The sequence below is a fragment of the Engraulis encrasicolus genome, chromosome 3, assembly GCF_034702125.1.
Source record: "Engraulis encrasicolus isolate BLACKSEA-1 chromosome 3, IST_EnEncr_1.0, whole genome shotgun sequence".
Lineage (NCBI taxonomy): Eukaryota > Metazoa > Chordata > Actinopteri > Clupeiformes > Engraulidae > Engraulis > Engraulis encrasicolus.
In genome coordinates, this window is record NC_085859.1 from 29,282,260 (window position 1) to 29,302,838 (window position 20,579).

General features: G+C 44.7%; 1 protein-coding gene across 1 annotated transcript in view; it reads left to right on the forward strand.

Moving 5' to 3' along the window:
* The first annotated feature begins 1,358 nt into the window (after window positions 1-1,358).
* Window positions 1,359-20,579, forward strand: part of man1b1b (mannosidase, alpha, class 1B, member 1b) — a 29,633-nt gene continuing 10,412 nt past the window's right edge. The window contains exons 1-12 of the mRNA XM_063195162.1: window positions 1,359-1,741; window positions 2,459-2,608; window positions 2,964-3,072; window positions 3,336-3,457; window positions 3,716-3,858; window positions 7,240-7,355; window positions 9,363-9,542; window positions 11,590-11,738; window positions 14,053-14,241; window positions 14,872-15,062; window positions 17,814-17,934; window positions 18,526-18,720. Of these exons, the coding sequence (XP_063051232.1) occupies window positions 2,507-2,608; window positions 2,964-3,072; window positions 3,336-3,457; window positions 3,716-3,858; window positions 7,240-7,355; window positions 9,363-9,542; window positions 11,590-11,738; window positions 14,053-14,241; window positions 14,872-15,062; window positions 17,814-17,934; window positions 18,526-18,720 (1,617 nt within the window). The 5' untranslated portion in view covers window positions 1,359-1,741; window positions 2,459-2,506. The remainder of the gene's footprint in view (window positions 1,742-2,458; window positions 2,609-2,963; window positions 3,073-3,335; window positions 3,458-3,715; window positions 3,859-7,239; window positions 7,356-9,362; window positions 9,543-11,589; window positions 11,739-14,052; window positions 14,242-14,871; window positions 15,063-17,813; window positions 17,935-18,525; window positions 18,721-20,579) is intronic.

A 20,579-nucleotide genomic window follows, 5' to 3' on the forward strand; every position in this document is an offset into this window, starting at 1 on the left:
CTCCCATTTCCGAACCGATGTAGTTGATGAGGTCGCAGGTTTGCGCCCCGAGGGGGATCAATTGTGCAGGAAGACCTCCGTCACATAAGCACACCCACAACACCAGTGAAGGTCACTCCATCACACTGGTTTTCCTTTTGGGAAGTGGACCGACCGTATGCTGCATACGCTCAGGATTTCCACCTACTTTCCACAATACTCCTCCTATCCAGGATGCCCCACAATCCTCTAGCCTGGCGACTCCACCCAAAGATTTTGACTCCGCACATAGTCTGGCGAAACCCTCCTAGCTCGGTTCGCTCACGGTTCTGCCAATCAGCAAACAGTTGAGAGTGATGATGCAGAACTCACCCGCGGAGTCTGTTACTGATTGGTTAAGGCAACACTATTCACACGTTTGTCTTGTTAATTGTATGCTTTTGCGACACTATATCGTAATAGTCATGGTAATAAAGCACAATATGAGTTTTAATTTGAATTCGGAACTCCAATGAATTTAAACTTGCAGAGTAAGATCAGACCATCTCCCACCCTCCATGGAGACTGATTCCTCTTAGCTTTTGCCAGACTGTTTGACGGAGTCAACAGTCTGCTTTCAACGTCATCCATCTCTGGGGTCCCTTAATCCAGGGTCACCTTGTATGGCTCACACAGCTGGGTGTCACGCCGATGGCCTCACAACAAGCCATCCCACTTCTGACACCATATGTAAGGAGGGGGAGTAGAGGCGCCAACTGGTGCCTTGACAGTCCGTCACACCAAAGAGGCAGACTCGTTGGAGTGGCACTCAGAGTGCGCCCACCACAACTCCAGGTAAGGTCACGTCACTCCATCACAGATAGGCCTACACTTAATTTATAAAAATGTCCACCGTGAAATTTCTCAGGCTTTGATTAATTCACCTTAATTCTGGCATATAACATATAGGTCCACACATGTGACCATCTCATCTCCTGTAGTAGGCCAGGCAACTGTACCCAAGTTTCTGGTAGGCTGGGAGATGTAAAATATTGCAACAGTGTCTTCAAATTAATAGGGCACGAAAACCTGTGTTTGTCTAACTTCAGAAAGTGGTAAGATTAAAATTAAAATGCACTTTTTTAATTAAATAAGACTCAGTAACGTTTCATTGGCTCAGATAGTATTGTCTAACGAAGAGATGTACAAATGCTCCAGTAGGCCTTATGTCTCATGCATACAATACTCTTGCAAAAATTGTGGACATGCATCGTCAACAACAAGTTGATAATGATAATACAGTTGTGGAATGTGCTACGTGAGCCTACTTGCACTACAGGTCAGTGACTTGTACTCTGGCATAACATTTCCTTACTATGGACAGAGGGGGCGTTGTGAAGGATCGATCAGGAACTGGAATTTCAGTTAGTGAACGAGACAGACACAAACCTGTGTGTTTCAGCTCAACTGCATAGTATAATGTTAACAAGACCACCGATTGAGCGTAGTCTTCATCAAGCTTCAGAGTGTTCCATTTTTAGGTCGGAATGACAGGCAGAATGGAATTCTTTCGAGTGAACAGACGACAGAGATACCGTGTTGATTTCCACACAACGTTGTGACTGGTACCATAAGCTAACAAAGTTGTCAGAGTTAGCTCACACGGCAGAAACAATCGGAAATCGGCTTCAGGCATGTATGGGTTGTAGCAAAACCACTGTATTTTGCTCAACCCTCACTGACAGCTGTGGGCGAGGGAAGGACTCGTTGAGCATCGGAAAAGGTAATGTCATCTGTTTAGATTGCTAACGTGTGCTAGCAAGCTGCGGCGCCAATGCTGTGTGTTTTAATCTAGTTTGTTTTTGAGCTAGCTACCAGCTAGTGTAACAGTTGCTATGTGAATACTAGTCAATGTCCGTGCTTTGAATGAAGTTGTTACAATCATAGATTCTACACGTCCAAGGGCTATGCATTTCCTTTAGCAGACACATAAACCTCATTTTAACTGTTGCATCAACCCGTGTTGATGGTCCAAGAAAGAATGACAAGTTTCGTTAGCCAGGATATGATGTGACGGCTTGCTTTGAAGTTGTAACCACTGGAAATGGGCAGAAAATGGATTCTGGGGCTGAGAGAGCTTTCCTTGTATTATTGGTGGCAGTTCTAAGCTACAAGCCATGGAAGTAATAATGTATTTCACGCCTAGAAGCTATCCTGATGGTACAAACAAACACACGTTTATGTTTCCCGTTAAAACAGCTGTCAATGTTGCATGGGGTCCTTGCATTTGACAGCCCCGCAATTGGAGCAAAGCTGTTGGGTGTATTTATGTATGATTTTTTCTGATGTTTCAGATGAAATCGAGTCATTCTTTTTTTTTTTAAATCATTTGTAGCACTGATGTCAGAGCTTGTGGCAGATACCACTCTTTAGTCTTTAGTGCTCTCTGCTCCCCTCCTTTCGCTTGAAATCTGCTCTGTTCGTTTTCTACTGTTTCCAGCCCGCATGACGTTGCTGCCTGTATGATCGGCTCTCGGAAAGGGTAGTGATGCTCTCACCGCCAAGAAAGGATCTTGTATCTCTAAACCTTATCGAGCAGGGTGGAGGTTACACTAATGCAAAGCAGTGGAGACGACAATCATGCTGGAGAGTGAGTTGCTTTGTCTTACTGTGCTGGGAATGATTGGGTTGTCAGGAAAACTCAATATCTTATACAGATGTTTGTTTACCTTGCTTGATATAGTGACTGATAAATGCTCCAAAAGTTTTCTTGTATTCCTTGCTGCTCAAGTGTATGTGTATACATTTATGGAAAGGGTGTAGGTTTAGCTTGGAAAGCGGTGGAGACATAAATATGGCAAATTGTCTGGTCTATCTCAAAAGTTGTATGGACTGACATCCACACCATCCAAATTGCACTTATGCATGGAGAGGGTATTTGTCATCGTCTCTGAGGCAGTGACACATTTTTTCACACGTGTGGCACATTGATTTGTTCCACCTAGAAATGGAAGCAGTTGTCACGTCTACAGCGAAGCCTGGTTCTCTTCATCGTGGTGCTGCTGTGGATCTGTGGTGTGGCCACCTACCCCTCCCTCATAGACCACCTAAGAGGTACGTATTTGCACCTGCTTTTTCCAGTACTTACTTTCCAATCTGAAAATGCATACAAAACTGTCACTGGCAATCTATATACAGTATGTATTTAAGGCACAATGTACCATGTAGAGTACTTTTATTAATCCTGAGGGAAATTAAGGTGTCTGACAGCTTACATAGATACGAGACATACTGTACGTACTGTATGCTACTGATAATAATAAGTTATATTATATGAACTAATGTCTGGTCCTCTGCTTGTCTCTGCATCGCTCCAGGAGTCTCGAGCAGAGCGCAGCTGGAGGACGAAGGTGATGTCGAGAAAGACGGCGGCGTAAAACCCTTCGCCCCAGAACTGCCAAAGCCGCCCAGGCTCGTCCTGCCAGAGCCGCCCTCCGAGGTCAGTTGGAGCCCACAGACACACAGCTTATGAATGTTGCAGGAGACACTGAGGAAGCCTACATATCGCACTGGCCTTCTTTACCTCCCTCCCATGCACACAGGCACGCACGCACGCACGCACACTCTCACGCGCCCTCACTTCCTCAGGAGGGAGCTGAGACGAGGTCTCTGTGTTACTAATGTAGGCACATCCGTCTCCATCTACCACCACCACCCCGCTCCGGTCCAACTTCTGTCACCTCTGTTTGACTTTCAGAGAAAGGCCCCACACAAGCGCGGCCCGCCGTTGCTCCAGAATCGTCAGCAGAAGAAGGGGAACGCGTCCGCCGTCCTGCAGCCGGCTGGAGAGGGGAAGCCAGAGCCAAAGAATGTAGAGGAGGACGGGAAACCTGTTGTAAGGTGAGAGCGCAGTGAAACAGTGTCTGTCTGTCTGTCTGTCTGTCTGTCTGTCTGTCTGTCTGTCTGTCTGTCTGTTTGGGCTCTGATTAGATTCCGTTGAGTTGGAGAGGTTTCTTACGTATGTCTTTGAGGCTGGATCCGTCTGCTGCCAGAGACGTGTTCCACTGGGAGACATTGAGTTACTTGACACAGATGCGAGATCAGTTCACCGTGAATTTAAACTGTCTTTTGTTGTTGTTGTTGTTGTTGTTGTTTTGAAGGATGCTCAGCTTCCTTGTCGTCAGCTTAAGTTCAGCAATACCCAAATGGCATGAACTGGACAATTCTCAGAAATTGTTGAGCAAAACCCTCTTTTAAAAAAAAAAAAAAAACAGGCCCTGCCGTGGCCAAACGGTAGAGTACTCGTCTGCCATGCGTCTGACCTGGGTTTGATTCCCAGCCCGGGTCCTTTGCCGGCCCTTCCCCGTCTCTCTCTCCCCACTCGCTTCCTGTCACCACCTTCACTGTCCTATTATAAATGAAGTGAAAAAGACCACTGAAAAATGAATAATAAAAAAGAAAAAGAAAAAAAAAGAAAAGAAAAAAATACTAAAGTTTCCTGTTTATGTAGCAGTCCATTGCGAATTGCATTAACAGTTTTTTGCTGTATATGCATCTTATTAGTGATTTAGCCTGCCACGTGGACATTTTTTTCCCATGCTTTGAGTTTGATTTGCCTGCAGAGGAGTAACGTGAAAATGGAAGACTGCACAGCACACTCGAGCAGGTCCATTATGTGCAGCTAAATGTCCTCATCTCCACTGAGCTCCAGTGTCATGGTATGATGTATTGCCCCTTGTCTGGTGGCCTGCGCTCGCTCCCCGAGGCTGTAGACCGCCGCTACTGCTGCTGAGCACAACTGGGTCACAAGTCTTCTTTTTTTCACTCCTCATCAGCGTCATCACACAGCGTCAACCACCAGCCCCAGATATTTAACCCACTTGAGCTGGACAGCCCTCTTGGCTTAGTGTCTTAGATTTGGTCGTTTGTGCCTTTTATTAGATTGGACAGTTGAGAGAGGGCATGGGAATGGTTGTGGAGAGGAGAGATATGGGGTAAGATTGTGAAATGAGCTAGGCTGAATTTGAACCTGGGTCCCCATGGGCAATGTGCTTGTGCGCATATGACTGTGCCATCGTACCCCCATTGGCGCGTGTGTCTTTAAGAGTACAGCTCTGGCCCTACTAAAAGGTAGGGCACTCATCTACTACGCGGCTGACCCGGGTTCGATTCAGGCTCGGGTCCTTTGCTTGCCCTTCCCTGTCCCTCTCTCTCTCCTTCCAGACGTTTTGTAGAGAAAGTGCGCTCAACTCCGAAAAGTTTCTTCCAAGGTCTTTGGGTGCGAGCAAACAGCAAAGTTCATGTGTAGTAAAAAAGCTGCACTCCCGGATCAGTTTCTTGCATGGTAGACAGACAGACGTTTCGGTCTCTCTCTCCCCACTCATTTCCTGTCATTGCCTCACTGTCTTATCGAAAAATATATATGTTAAAAAAAAACAGGGTAGCCCCAAGGTCTAAAAAGTCTAAAAAAAAGTCTTAATTTTTTTATCCCCTTTTTTAGGCCTAAAAAAGGTCTAAAATATCTGTCCCAGGTCTAAAATTTTTAACCAAGGTCTAAAATTTCTTTAGTCTTTTTTCCCCCAACCGGTCTGCTGCGAAATGCAATGTACGAAACGTGACCTTCAAACATGAACATTCCTTTTGGAAAATGTGAACGAGCGTCAAAAGCGCAAGCGACGCTCGTGCATTTCGGTTCTGTTAGCGCGTGAGGCAGCTGGTCAGGGGAGGATTGTTTGTAGGCTATCTAAGAGTGGTTGTTGAGGATATTTGGGTCATCGTGCAAAATTGGACATTTAAACCACGTTGTGCCAAATGCATTGCGTCCTCCCGGAAGACCGAATTGTGTAGATTGATATAGGCCTACCTCTCCACTTCGACTGACAGCCAGCAACAGAAACCGTGCCAAGCGATAAAGTTTGGTGGAGCTCCGTCACTTCTGGCAGAGGTGTTCTCTGCGTCTTACAAACATCACGGACCACCACTATAACTGCCATTATGTTATTTTAACAATGCGCAAATGTCTCGCCAAAACAATGAAACACGTGGCGAAACTAATCATATTAGCTGTAAACAGCGCATCTATCTGTAGTCAACTTGGAAGATTTTTTTTATGAATCATAGAAACATGCTTACAGTTTGAATAAGGGCTCAACGGTGGGCTGAGAGAGGTGCCTGCGCCGTGCGCGCATGCAGGGCTGTGACTTTCTCCATCGACGGGGAGAGTGATTGTCAAACTTTTTTCTTTTTTTTTAAACGTCTAGAAATGCTAATCTCCGCTTAGCGTAACTGCTAACAAGTTATGAACCTGTTAACTTTATGAGGGAGTGCAACATATCTATGTATAAAGTCATCATTGGACTTAATCATAACTTGCCCTGTTCATGTTAGGGGAGAGATGGGAGACTTGGCGACTGTGAGTGCCTGTTCACTGCTCATTTGTTGTACAACAACCTCACCTGAAGTTTGTAGGACTTTATAGCATACAGTAACTCTCAGTAACAGTAACATAATGTTTTAATGTGCAAGGCTTCTGTATTGTCAAAGTAATTTACAATTTGCCTACACATCTTATTTACAGATGTTTTGGCAAGTGTAGACTTGCATGGATGGAAGAAATATCTTCTTTTCAAATGGCACATTTCTTTAGATAGGCTACTATGAAAATATGTCTCATTGTAAGGCTAGGTACTGGTACAGTACCAATGAAATAATTTTATCTATAGCATACCTTCATGGCATATTGGGGCCTACTATGGGTTGACAGTATTTTCAGGTTGGATGTGTTGCCAAATATGCCCCCTAGCTCTGTCTTGTAAAAAATATGCTGCCCCCCCCAGACCAATTTCACTCCAGAATTGCTGGAATATAAGACAATTATGACTTTTTCTTAAATACTTGCCACTATTATTATTTTTGCCATTATAATTATTGTTATCCTTTCGTGACACTAGTGCGGCAACTGGGAATGGGAGCGATGCTGGTCTAAATTTTCATTTTTGTGGTCTAAAATAGGTCTAAAATAGGTCTAAAATTTCATGTGGTCAAACCTGGGGACACCCTGAAAAAAGAACAGCTCACACTTAGTAGTTAGCAGCACCAGTCTGCTTTTGCTATTGTTCTGGGCCCAATGAAAAATTGAGCTTCAAATGTTGTTGTGTTGACAAGGCCTTAGAGTGCCGTATGGTATGAGGGTATAATAAAGTATCGATAAAATGTGTAGTTGTCGGGTTGTGTGGTGGTGGTGGTCTAATTTTTGTTTTTTATTCTGTTCCCATCTGGCAGTTGGCGTGGTGCCATGATTGAAGCGGAGCATGCAACGGAACCTGCTGCGAAGGAGAAGGAGGACAAGGACAAAGCCGAGGGGGAGGCGGTGGAGAACACTAGCCTCCTGGAACCAGGTCAGCCTTGCTTACACTTCACACCTCAACCACACAGGACAACAGGACATGGCAGAACTTGGCAAAAAAAATGTCATGAATGAGCTAGAGGCAGGAGACTGTCGTGTTTTGAGATCATTCTCAGAATTGGAATGGAACATTTAAATATCAACATGGGGACTGAGCTTTTTAGAGAGGAATATTAGAAAGAATCAAGTGTGAAAAAAATTGAATGTTCGGCTCAGTCACCAAAGTGTTAAATATTAATGTAAAATGAAGTATTGAATTTGTGGCTTTGGTATAGTGGTGAGTAATATCGTATTTTGAGGTCGATAGAAATCGGTATGTTCTCTAAGCAGAGCTTGAGTTCCTCAAGGTGTTACTCACCAGACCAAAGTGCTGCATAGAGGTGGCGAGGGGGCAAGGAGTCCTGTCCTTTCATTGATTGGATTTAATTGCGCTATAGATCTGCTCCACACCCCGGGGGCTTGTGTCCTAAGGGATGCTGCATCACTGCTCGCAAGGGTGCTCTACTCTAACCGTGTCAGGCACTTGAAGGATGCGTTGGCCACAGGGCCTCTACTCACAGCAGAATGGTGATTAGCTACTTTGCTTACTGCTTCGGGTAGTAGGATACCAGACCTCTTGAGCTTTATTGTAAGATTTTATTTAATGTATTACCCAATAACACGTTTTATGCTATCCTACAGTAAATCATAATGTCATCCTTCCCACATCTGCTGACTCCAAACATGTAAAATGTTCTCAGTCAGTAGATCTAGTGTACATTTCTGTTCATGGCATGTACAGTAAATGGAATGGTAGGCTCTCTCTTTTTTGGAAGATGAAAGTAAATTATGGCTGAACTTGGCCTGAGCCCTACTTTCAGCCAAAATGGATTCCTATTGTTGGCTGCATGTGCTGTCTGCTTCGCCTGCTGTCTGAAAGTGAAGCTCTTTGGAGGAAACAAAAACATTCCTTAGTTTGCCCTTTTCCCTTCCCTAAAGCAAACGCTGCTACAGTCACACTGTCACGGGATATCACGTCATTGTCCAGCCTGCCAGCTCGTGTGACCTGGGACCTCTTTGTCGTTTTCCCTCGAAATGGCCCACATAACATTAACCCTTGCTTTATTCTTACAAGGAAAGTCAAGTTAACTGTACTTTATTGTCAAACTCTTTTATATAACTGAGGGTTTGTAATTGCGTTACACCAGACTCTATGTGTGCAGTTTAAACTAAACAAATACCTGCACTGTATGTCCTCCGCTTTGGTGTACAGTGCTGCTGTTTTGGTAAGAGAGAGATGTGACGGTGTGATAGAAGCAGGACATTGCATAACATCAGAAGTTCAGACCTTTGGTGGGTTTTAATTGAAGTGCTGTTGAATTAATCAATCCTTTGAACCTGTTGACAACTGTAAAATTAGAACGAGTTTGATTAGAGAGAATCCTGTTGTGCTCATGTAATGGCCTTACGTAAGGGATTACAGCAGCGGAGGTGTGCATTCCACCAAATTAATAAACACTTGGAATTCATTAATTTCCTGATGCGACGTGGAAATCAATGCATGTCTTGCCACCCACATTGAAAGCAGCATTCGATCTGCAGCAGTGTTTCCCGCAGTACATTTTTAAGTCAAGCTGGAGAGGCGGTTTAGCTGTTATATAGACATGTTACTGCTGGTTTGGTTGACTTTATTGTATATTTGTTTGTGAAATATGACATGAAAACAAATTTCATTTGTGAAACGTCTTTAGGGATCACAATTACAATACAAAGCTCTTAAGATCTGCGTCCATCATGTCATTAATATTGCTGTGTTCGCCATTATTATTGAATGCCCTATGTTAACGCATATTATGCATTGCTTTGTTTCAAGCTGTCTTTTGTAGGCCAGTAGAGTGGCTTGTGGTCAAACAACAGGGTTTTCCAGTCCTTCTCATGCGGGTTTGTGTGTTTGCGTGTGTGTGTGTGTGTGTGTGTGTGTGTGCGTGTGTGCGTGTGCGCGTGTGTGCCTGTTTTTCAGAGGCGGTGCGTCTGGAGGCGGTGCGGGAGGCCTTCAGGCATGCCTGGAAGGGCTACAAGGAGTTCGCCTGGGGCCACGACGAGCTGAAGCCGCTGGCCAAGGCCTACGGAGAGTGGTTTGGCCTGGGCCTTACCCTCATCGACGCCCTGGACACCATGTGGATCCTGGAGCTCAAAGAAGGTGAGAAAAAATAAAGTCTGGAACGACACATTCGACACCCTGTAATGAAACACACTGGGTCCTTAAATTTGTCAATGTAAGGTGCTGTTTCCATGTAGCAGGATAATTTTTTTTTAAAAACACATCGGTTTTGGCCTGCCGTTTCCACATAGTTTTAAAATGCAATTATCAAAAATCCGGCTTTAAAATGATCAGATTTAGGGCGTTAACAACTAAACAGGAGAAAAAAGTATCCCACATTTAAAAATACAGTATATCACGAAAGTGAATACACCCCTCACAGTTTTGCAGATGTTTGAGTATATCTTTTCATAGGAAAGCATTACAGAAATGTAACTTTGACACAATGATTAGTGACCTTTTAACAACATATTTAACCGCTTAAATTTCTTGTTCACTCAGAAAAAAACAAAATACAGCCATTAATGTTTGAACATGTACTCACAAAAGTGAGTACACCCCAGATTAAAATCCGGTAGAGAAGGGGCTATGTTGGCTTGAATCGTCTCGAAATGAAACGAAATGAAAAGGGATGACAAGGGAGGTCATCAGTGTGGGTTTCAACCTTTCTTTGCATTGAACTTTTAAATTTTGAGTCTGCATCTGGCTTAAATAGATTGGTGTGAGATTTGAATGCAATCCTATGGAGAATATCATGATCTGCTTCAGTAGTCACAGTGCATGTTGACATGCATGTTTCTTTTAGGTGTATTTCAGATTGCCAATGTTGACAGCATTCATGCATGTTTGTTACTTGTTTACCACCACACATGCTTGACACCATCTAAAGCAAATTTGTTTATCTTGGTCTCAAGAGAGATGAACAGACCAAGGATATGGATCACTGGAACCATGTTGTGTGATCTGAAGAGACCAAGATAAACAAATTTGCTTTAGATGGTGTCAAGCATGTGTGGTGGTAAACAAGTGAGTTGTACAAAAAGGTGTATCCTCTCATAAGCCAAGCATGGTAGTGGGACTGACATGGTTTGGGGATGCATGAATGCTGTCAACATTGGCAATCTGAAATACACCTAAAAGAAACATGCATGTCAACATGCACTGTGACTACTGAAGCAGATCATGATATTCTCCATAGGATTGCATTCAAATCTCACACCAATCTATTTAAGCCAGATGCAGACTCAAAATTTAAAAGTTCAATGCAAAGAAAGGTTGAAACCCACACTGATGACCTCCCTTGTCATCCCTTTTCATTTCGTTTCATTTCAAGACGATTCGAGCCAACATAGCCCCTTCTCTACCGGATTTTAATCTGGGGTGTACTCACTTTTGTGAGTACATGTTCAAACATTAATGGCTGTATTTTGTTTTTTTCTGAGTGAACAAGAAATTTAAGCGGTTAAATATGTTGTTAAAAGGTCACTAATCATTGTGTCAAAGTTACATTTCTGTGATGCTTTCCTATGAAAAGATATACTCAAAAATCTGCAAAACTGTGAGGGGTGTATTCACTTTCGTGATATACTGTATCTGGCTTTGTGGCTTTGAAGTAGTAAAAGATTTGTCTTTAATTGATTTTCTTGAATCCCCTATTAATTTTTTTAAATGCCTCACAAAGGGCTAACACCGTTTTTGTCAGTGTGAGATGTTGGAGATGTTAAGTGCTTCTTCATTTATTATTTCCTCAAGACCTGAAAGAAAGTAACAGAAGATGTTTCCTGTTTTTGAATGAATGGCCAACCTAACGTACCGTAGAAATAGAAAACCCAGAGACAAATGATGGTGCTCGTTTGTGGTGAGGTGAAAGGAGGTTATTTTTTCCCCCACATAAAACCAGCTGTTTCTATTTTCTGCCCTTGGCTGCGGCTCAAACGACTAAGGCACCATACTGTTGTGTTGCCGGGGACCCGGGTTCGATTCATTACCCAACCCTACGCCATCTCTCTCTCTCTCTCTCCCAACCTCTTCCTGGGTGTCTCTTCAGCTGTCCTGTCATAATAAAGGCAAAATGCCCCCCCAAAAAAGCATTTAAAAAGTTGTCCATCTTCTTTTTTTAACTTTTCGTACCCTTATTTGTGTGCAGAGTTTGAAGAGGCGAAGCAGTGGGTAGCGACGGAGCTGTCCTTCAACAAGAAAGTGGACGTGAATCTGTTTGAGAGCACCATCCGCATATTGGGAGGCCTGCTCAGCACCTACCATCTGACAGGGGACCGGCTGTTCCTCGACAAAGCTGTGAGTGAGGAAACTGAGAACACACTTGCTGTCTTTCTCTCTCTCTCTCTCTCTCTCTCGCTCTCACTCACACACCCTCTCTCTCAGACTGTTTCTCAACAAAACTGAGCTCTCGCTCTCTCCCTCTCCCTCTCGCTCTCGCTCTCTCCCTCTCGCTCTCGCTCTCTCTCTCTCTCTCTCTCTCTCTCTCTCTCTCTCTCTCTCTCTCTCTCTCTCTCTGTTTCTCAACAAAGCCTTGACTCAGGAGACTGCTGCCTGCTGTGGGCCATTAATGTTCATCAATACACACACACACACACACACACACACACACACACACACACACACACACACACACACACACACACACACACACACACACACACACACTTCTTTCACTCTCTCACTGTCTCTCTCCCTCTCATACGCACAGTCGCGCACACATACACACACGTACCTACACATCCAGCCATCATCCAAAGCTCTCTCTCACTCTTTCGCGCTCTCACACACACACTCACAGACAGACAAATTTCAGTCACACACACACACACACACACACTTTCTCCTTTCTTTCGTGCACAGACACACATTCACACAAACTCTGCCCATTTCACTCTTTTGCACACACGCATACATCCACACACACACACACACACACACACACACACACACACACACACACACACACACACACACACACACACACACACACACACACACACACACACACACACACACTCTTTCTCACAGTCACAGAGTCACATGTGGTGCGGAGTGAGCTGGGTTTAAATGTTTCATAACAGGCCAAGTGTGGCAGGAGTCAGAGGGAAGATAAGGGCTTAGAGAGCTTACTTGCAGAGCAGCGCGCCGCTCAGGGATCCCGACTCGAGGCCTGCCTTCCTGCCTCAAATCAGGCGTGGAGACAGTACAGTAGGCTACATTGAACATCAGGAGATGGGATGCTGCCTGCCTGGGAGATAGTTACAGTGCCGTTAAAATGTTTTGATTTGAAGCGTAGAGTCGGGACCCGCTCTCTGCAGCCTAGAACTTGGGAGTGTGTGCCATGCGAGTTAGTTTCCAGCCTGTCAACCATCTTTTTCAGAGCTTGCCACTGATGGCTATGACGAGGAAAATGTGCAAAGGAAGCGTGCGTGCGTGCTGTGACGACCCTATACTCATGAACGGCCATCCGGGTACTTTGCTTGTAAATGTGCGTTACGCCCCTTTATGGGTGAACACAAACCGAATGTCTCATTAACTTTCATGCCACATCGGCTTGTCTAAATGAACACATTCCATGCTTCAGCCACGGCTGTTTGGCTCTATTATTTGAACAGCCGGCAACACAACACGTTTTCGGCATGTTGCGCGTGAACAACGCTAGTCTACAGGTCCGTATCTTTCGTTTATTAAAGCCCAACATCACCAATTGACTTGCATGGGTTGTTTTCCCCCACAAATGGGCGTAACGCACATGGAAAACGTCACGCCGTTCATGAGTTTAGGCCCCCTCCTGGTGCTAGCTAGCCAGTGCACGGGCAAGGCTGGTGCCAGGTGTGTTAACTGCAATTATTGGGTGTACCTGGGCGGTGCCTTGCTTAAAAGGTGGAGCTCTGCTCTGGCTCAGTAGGCACTCCTAGGCCGTGTGTGCAAACACGCGACCGGTCTCTCTCCTTACTCCTACTCTCTGTTCTGTCTGTCTCCCCCTTTTATTCCATGTGCCTCCACTCTCCACTCACTGACATGCACTGCATCCATTTAGTCAGTCCATGCCATGCTGCACCACACACTTTTGTGATCATACCCTAGACATTTACGACTTGTAAATAAAAAATTTCTATTTGACCTGTAAATCTGTGAAACCGGTGTTGTCTCAATTTTTATGTTGCGGCTTTTGTCACGAGCCAGGTCGTAACAGTGCGTGTGTGCGTGCGTGTTGGCTAGCAAGTGGATGAATTCTCACACACTGCCCTCATTGCTCAAATTCAGTGGTGTTTGTTAAGGTCTAATTGTCTGTTTAAATTGTGAGGAATAGTGTTTTGGATAGGTATTGCATTACGTTACTCTTTGCTTTTGCTTTGGTACTCAACAAAATTTTGGTGGCAGTAAATTCAACTTAAAATGTATGTCTGAACTCGATGGTTAGAGTGAAAGTAATGCAAACAGAAATAAATAGTATGTTTCAAGAGAATGTGCTGATAAGGAAATTAATGCAGTCTTTCATTCAGCACTTTGGTGAGCTCCTGTTGTGTGTAAAGTTGTCTATATGTAAACAAATGGTCATTGTCAACAATTGTCCTTTTCCTTTCTGCCTCTGTGACACCCGCTCTAGATTGACATTGGAACGAGACTGCTGCCTGCGTTCAACACCCCGTCCAAGATCCCGTACTCGGACGTCAACATCGGGGCTGGAACGGCGCATCCTCCCCGCTGGACGTCCGACAGCACCGTGGCCGAGGTCACCAGCATCCAGCTGGAGTTCAGGGAACTCAGCCATGTCACCAACGACCCGCGATATCAGGTGTGTGTGTGTGTGTGTGTGAGTGTGTGTGTGTGTGTGTGTGTGCGTGTGTGTGTGTGAGTGTGTGCGTGTGTGTGTGTGAGTGTGTGAGTGTGAGTGTGTGTGTGTGTGTGAGTGTGAGTGCAGAGTGTATGTCTTGGTGTTTAACTAGACGTTAAAAAAGGTTAGAATAGAATAGAATGCCTGTAGTTGCAACTGTACACCCATAAACAGTGGAATAATCATGACTATGGGGCTCTGATATCCTGTATAATATATCAGTCAATCAGTATTAACATGGAGCATCGTCATTTAATGTGCTTGAAAAAAAAGAAGAAATAATGGTGATTGGCACATTAGTGCTTCTCTAGTACTTCTCTAATTACTTCTCATACATACACATGAAACATGCATTTGCATACAAAAAAACATAAAGAGAATTGTAGGAGTTTATTTGAAATCACTATTGTATGTTGGCAATGGATATCTGGGACCTTAAATTCATGATCCAGTCAGCATCATACGGAGACAAAATCCACTCAGCCACAGATATTGAGCATATATTCAAGCAAGTGATGTTATTGAATAATGTATGCAATGTACACAATGCAATGTAATGTATTGTGATATGTTGGTAATGCTTGTGTCCAGCTGGTGGCCAATGAGGTGATGAGGCGTGTCCACAAGCTGGAGGGCAAGCAGGACGGCCTGGTGCCCATGTTCATCAACACCAACAACGGGCAGTTCACCCACCTGGGCGTCTTCACGCTGGGGGCCCGCGCAGACAGCTACTACGAGTACCTCCTCAAGCAGTGGATACAGGGCGGCAAGCAGGAGACCGAGTGAGTATAACGGTCTCAAATCACACATATTAGGGCCCGCCCGAGCATTAAAGGTTCGCAGCGTAGGACCCTATTGTGGGTTTTTTGTTTTGCTTTTGTTTGTGTTGCTTTTTCCTTGCTCTTGTTCATGCTTGCTTGGTACATTTTGTGGTGTTTGCCATGTTTCAATTACAGAATAATGTTCTCCTGATACTTGATAATAATGCTGTGTTTATGAAAATTCTTATCCATCCAGATTATATTACCGTTAGTTGAAAAAACGGCGATTGGATTTCCTATATATATATATATATATATATATATACACACACATTTCGTCTGCTTCTTTGTCAGATTTCCTCATTTCTACATCTCAGTCTGCATCAGAATAAGAACTGAGGGATTCTGACACCTGTTAAGACGACAGACAATATGTCTTCAACATACGCAGTTCTGATGTTCTCATGAATGTCTTACTGCGGTGGTCTCCAAATGGCGACCGGTGGGCCAAATCCGGCCCGGGCATGGCAAGCAATTCTGTGAAGGGTAGTGTAACGACCTATTGTCTAGGTTGAATGCTAAGTGTGTGATTAATTGCCAATATGTTCTCGCGTTATGTGTTTTCTCTTCACCTGGTCCTCTGTCTCCAGTGTTGCTTGTATTGTATTGTTCTGTTACTCTGGGATTCTGCATTCTGAGGGGTGGGGGTTAAGGGTTAGAATGTTGCGTGTTCGGATGTTCGGCGCGTCAAGAGTTACCGGTGTAATGTTTGGCTGCGCTGTTTTATGCTCCCGCTGTTGTGGAAGATAAGTGAGAACATAGACGCGTGCTATCTTCGGCCATACAGTCGGGCGATTTGTTTGGCCCTCAGCCTCATTTGTGCCACATTATTTGGCCCTTGGGGAAAATAATTGGAGACCACTGTCTTACTGCATCTCTTCGTACTGTTGGCAAGGCACCCAAAAACAATGAGCACACTGGAACGAGTTGTTTGGACAGAGTGGCAGCTGAGGTAGACAGGTGATTCTTGTATAGATTTCAGTGCTTAAGTCTTTAATCAGACAGTAAGTAAGTTACCTTAAAAGCCAGACAAATACCCAGATCTTGGGGCCTCAGACAACCGTGCCACAGTGCTCAAACGGTAGCAATACTTTTCATTTCCTACATTGCAACATCTCTCCCATTGTCAGTTTACCTCGTCTACCAGCCCAAGACGATGTCACTTCCTTATGCAAAGAAGCGTCTTTCGCAAGCCGCCTCTGTAGCCCTTTTCACATTAATATATACAGCCACACCCTGCTGAGTGGTGTATTTACATCACAAGATCAGCAGAGGGAAGAGTGACAGTTGTGATTACCTCTTAGGTGCACGCTACTTGCCACCTGTCTGTTCTGCTGAGATGCATGTGCTTTGCATAACGGAGCAGGATATAGATTATATACATTACAGGTGCATGTGTCTCTACATTAGGGACATGCACACATCAACTTAGGAGGCTGAATAGTTTAATTTTTATTGAACATCTGGACTTCTGACAGGCGTGTGTGTGTGTGTGTGAGTGTGTGTGTGTGTGTGTGTGTGTGTGTGTGTGTGTGTGTGTGTGTGTGTGTGTGTGTGTGTGTGTGTGTGTGTGTGTGTGTGTGTGTGTGTGTGTGTGTGCGCGTGTGTGTGTGTGTCCTGTGAGAGTGCTGTACAGCGTGTTTATCAGACTGTCTGTCATATTCCTCTCCTGCTTCATCAGTCTGAGTCCTGTAGTGTTTGTCTATTTATAGAAACAGTCCAGTGTATAGCAGCTGCCACCTGCCTCCCTTCTCCTTTGATATGAAAGCTGAAACGGAAACGGCTAGCTGTCAAAATTTGAAAGGCGTGATGATTTATACTTCTTGTTTTGTTGAAGGCATAAATACTTGGGCTATGAACCTACTTCATTTAAGTTTGTTTGTTTTATGTGCATCCAATTTCCTTAGACTTTTTTGCTTTTAGACATGTAATTTATCTAGATACCATCATTACCAAAATGCGAAAAAATTCTCCATTTCCGTAATGATTTCTTGAAGCATAGTGATGACCAAAGAAGCGGTGTCTTATTTTTATGGCCTACCCGTCAAAGCGGCAAAGCACAACTTGGCTAGAATTAGGGTTAGGGCGTGTGTTAACAGGCTACTGGCAGCTCAGTTTGACAGGAAACGGAACAAAATCAATCCGTGAATGATGGTTGGCAGCACCTGTACTTGTTCTTCAGTTGGCAGAAGTGCGTCCGCAATGGGCCTACTTCATGTGACGTCAGACACCTTAGTTCGATTCAATGCTTTAGAAGCAAGTATAATTTTCATTGAGTGGCAAACTGTTTTCTGCCTGAAACCAGTAGTAGTCGTTTCCTTCACTTCAAAACGGAACCTGTGGGAGCACTGCGGTTCAGTGGGTTAGGGCGGCGTGCCATTACCCGAAATGACCCGGGTTCGGTTCCAACTCGAGGTGATTTCCTGACCGACCGACTCAAAAATCAGATTTATTCCATTATGTAAACAGCATGGTGGCGGGTTAGTGTGCACAGTGCCCTTTGTTTAGGGTGCCCTTTGTTCGTTAGCAGGGCATTTTCAGTGCACTGAATATTTCCATGTGAGCACCCTACGCACTGAAACGCAGTGCCCGAAGTGCACAAGTGCGCCATCTCTTTCACCATCTTATGCAAATAGAAGCATTTTTTTTAAATGTCACCTGGAGAGAGACTGATGTGATGAGCTGTTGTGTTGTGTTTTGTTGTGTGGGTAGGCTACTGGAGGACTATCTGCAGGCTATCGAGGGGGTTAAGAAGCACCTGCTGAAGCGCTCCTCACCCTCCGGACTCCTGTTTGTCGGGGAGCTGTCTCACGGACACTTCAGCCCTAAAATGGTTTGTGTGGACTTCACTTCACTACACGCAGCAGTTATGCAGTGTGTTTTTTTTTTTACTGCTAAAATGATGCATAATGTTGGCTTACACTATTTCCTTCCTCCTTGCCTTCCTTCCCTCTTTTCTCTCTCTGTCTCTTTCTTTTTCTTTCTCTGTTTCTCTCTCTCTCTTTATCTCTCTCTCTCTCTGCCTCTGTGTCGGTCTGTCACTCAACTTCCCTGCCCCCCACCCCCTTCTCTCTCTCTCTCTCTCTCTTTCTGCCTCTCTCGACCTCCATGTCCACCACCCGCTTCACTCTCTCTCTCCCTCCTTGGTGTCTCCCTCTTTCCCTTCATATTTCTCTCTCTCTCTCTCTGCCTCTCTGTCTGTCTGTCTCTCTCGACCTCCCTGCCCCCTAACCCCTTCTCTCTCTCCCCCATCCCCCTTTTCTTTCTCTCTCCTCCCCTCCTTGGTCTCTCTCTCTTTCCCTCCATCTTTCTCTCTCTATTACTCTGTCTCTCTCTCTCTTTCTCTCTCTCCCTCTCTCTCTCCATCTCTCTCTCTCTCTCTCTCTCTCCCTCTCTCCCTCCATCTCCCTCCTCCGTCTCTCAGGACCATCTGGTGTGCTTCCTGCCGGGCACGCTGGCGCTGGGCCATCACCACGGGCTGCCGGCGGAGCACCTGGAGCTGGCCAAGCAGCTGATGGAGGGCTGCTACCAGATGTACGCCCAGATGGAGACCGGCCTCAGCCCCGAGATCGTCCACTTCAACATGCACTCAGGCAGCACTCAGGACGTGGAAGTCAAGGCACGGCTAAGTCCCCACACCTACTGTTGCAACTACTGACTGACCTACCTCCTGCATATAGGTTGGCTTGGGTTTAGCTGGCTAGAAATCAAGGCATGGCTTACCCAACCTAACCTACCACACACACTTAGACTTTGGTTTAACTGCTTGAAGTCAAGGCATGGCAAGTCCTCAGAGGTGCTTTGACTACTGACCTACTGCATACGAATTTACTTCTGGTTTAACTAGTACCCGCCGGTAAACTGGTTTTGCAGTTTAAGAGAGAGGTGGGCGTCCTTAGATACATATGAGCTACATGATACATGCAAGAGAAAATCTAAAACGCATACACACAAATACAGTGCCCTCCATAATTATTGGCACCCCTGGTTGAGATGTGTTTTTTAGCTTCCAATTATTTTATTTTTTTTTCTAAATAATATGGGACCTTAATGGAAAAAAAGAGAAAAATCCAACCTTCAATACAAGTGCATTTATTCAGTGGGGAAAAAATCCCACATAAAGAAATAATTATTTGACATCAAATAATGTGTGTCACAATTATTAGCACCCCTGGTGTTAATATTTTGTACAACCCCCTTTTGCCAACAAAACAGCACCTAATCTTCTCCTATAATGTTTCACAAGATGGGAAAAGACAGAAAGAGGGATCTTCAGCCATTCCTCTTTGCAGAATCTCTCTAAATCATCCAGAGACCTGAGTCCTCTCCTCTGTACTCTCCTCTTCAGCTCACCCCACAGGTTCTCAATGGGGTTGAGGTCAGGGGACTGAGATGGCCATGGGAGGAGCTTGATTTTGTGTCTGGTGAACCATTTCTGTGTAGATTTGGCCATATGTTTAGGGTCATTGTCTTGCTGAAAGACCCAGTGACGACCCAGCTTCAGCTTTCGGGCAGAGGGCAACAGATTTTGATTTAAAATGTCCTGGTATTTCAAAGCATTCATGATGCCATGCACCCTAACAAGGTTCCCAGGGCCTTTGGAAGCGAAACAGCCCCACAGCATCACTGACCCACCCCCATACTTCACAGTGGGTATGAGGTGCTTTTCAGCATGCGCATCTTTCGTGGTACGCCAGACCCACTTAGAGTGTTTGTTGCCAAAAAGCTCAATCTTGGTCTCATCTGACCAAAGCACACGGTCCCAGTTGAAGCCCCAATACCGCTTGGCGAACTCCAGACGCTTGCGTTTATGATTGTGAGTGAGGAAAGGTTTTCTCCATGCATGCCTCCCAAACATCTTGTTGGCGTGTAGACAGCGCCTGATGGTTGATTTTGAGACTTTGTGACCCCAGGATGCTACCATTTGGTGTAATTCTGTAACAGTGAGCTTTGGAGATCTTTTGATTTCTCTTACCATCCTCCTCACTGTGCGTGGTGGCAAAATAAACTTGGGTCCTCGTCCAGGCTTGTTTACCACTGTTCCAGTTGTTTTGAACTTCTTAATTATTCCTCTCACAGTGGATATGGGCAGCTGCAGTTGAGTGGCAATCTTCTTGTAGCCTCTGCCTGACCTGTGAAGGTCGACGCACATCTGCCTCACTTGTATGCTGTGTTCCTTTGTCTTTCCCATGTTTAAGAGTGGATAAGAGAAATGGCCTCGGTGTCACGTCATATTTATACCCCAGGGAAACAGGAAGTGATGAATTACTAATTAAATGTTCCTACATACTCTGGTAAACTTTGTAAACTACTGTAGAAATGACAGAAATGCTTCAATTATATTTATTTCCTGGGAATTGTTAAGGGTGCCAATAATTGTGGAACAGGTGATTTAATGAAAAATAATTATTTTTTAGTCAGGGATTTTTTTATTTTCTTACAATTCATTTGAGTTGAAGGCTACATTTTCCTACAATT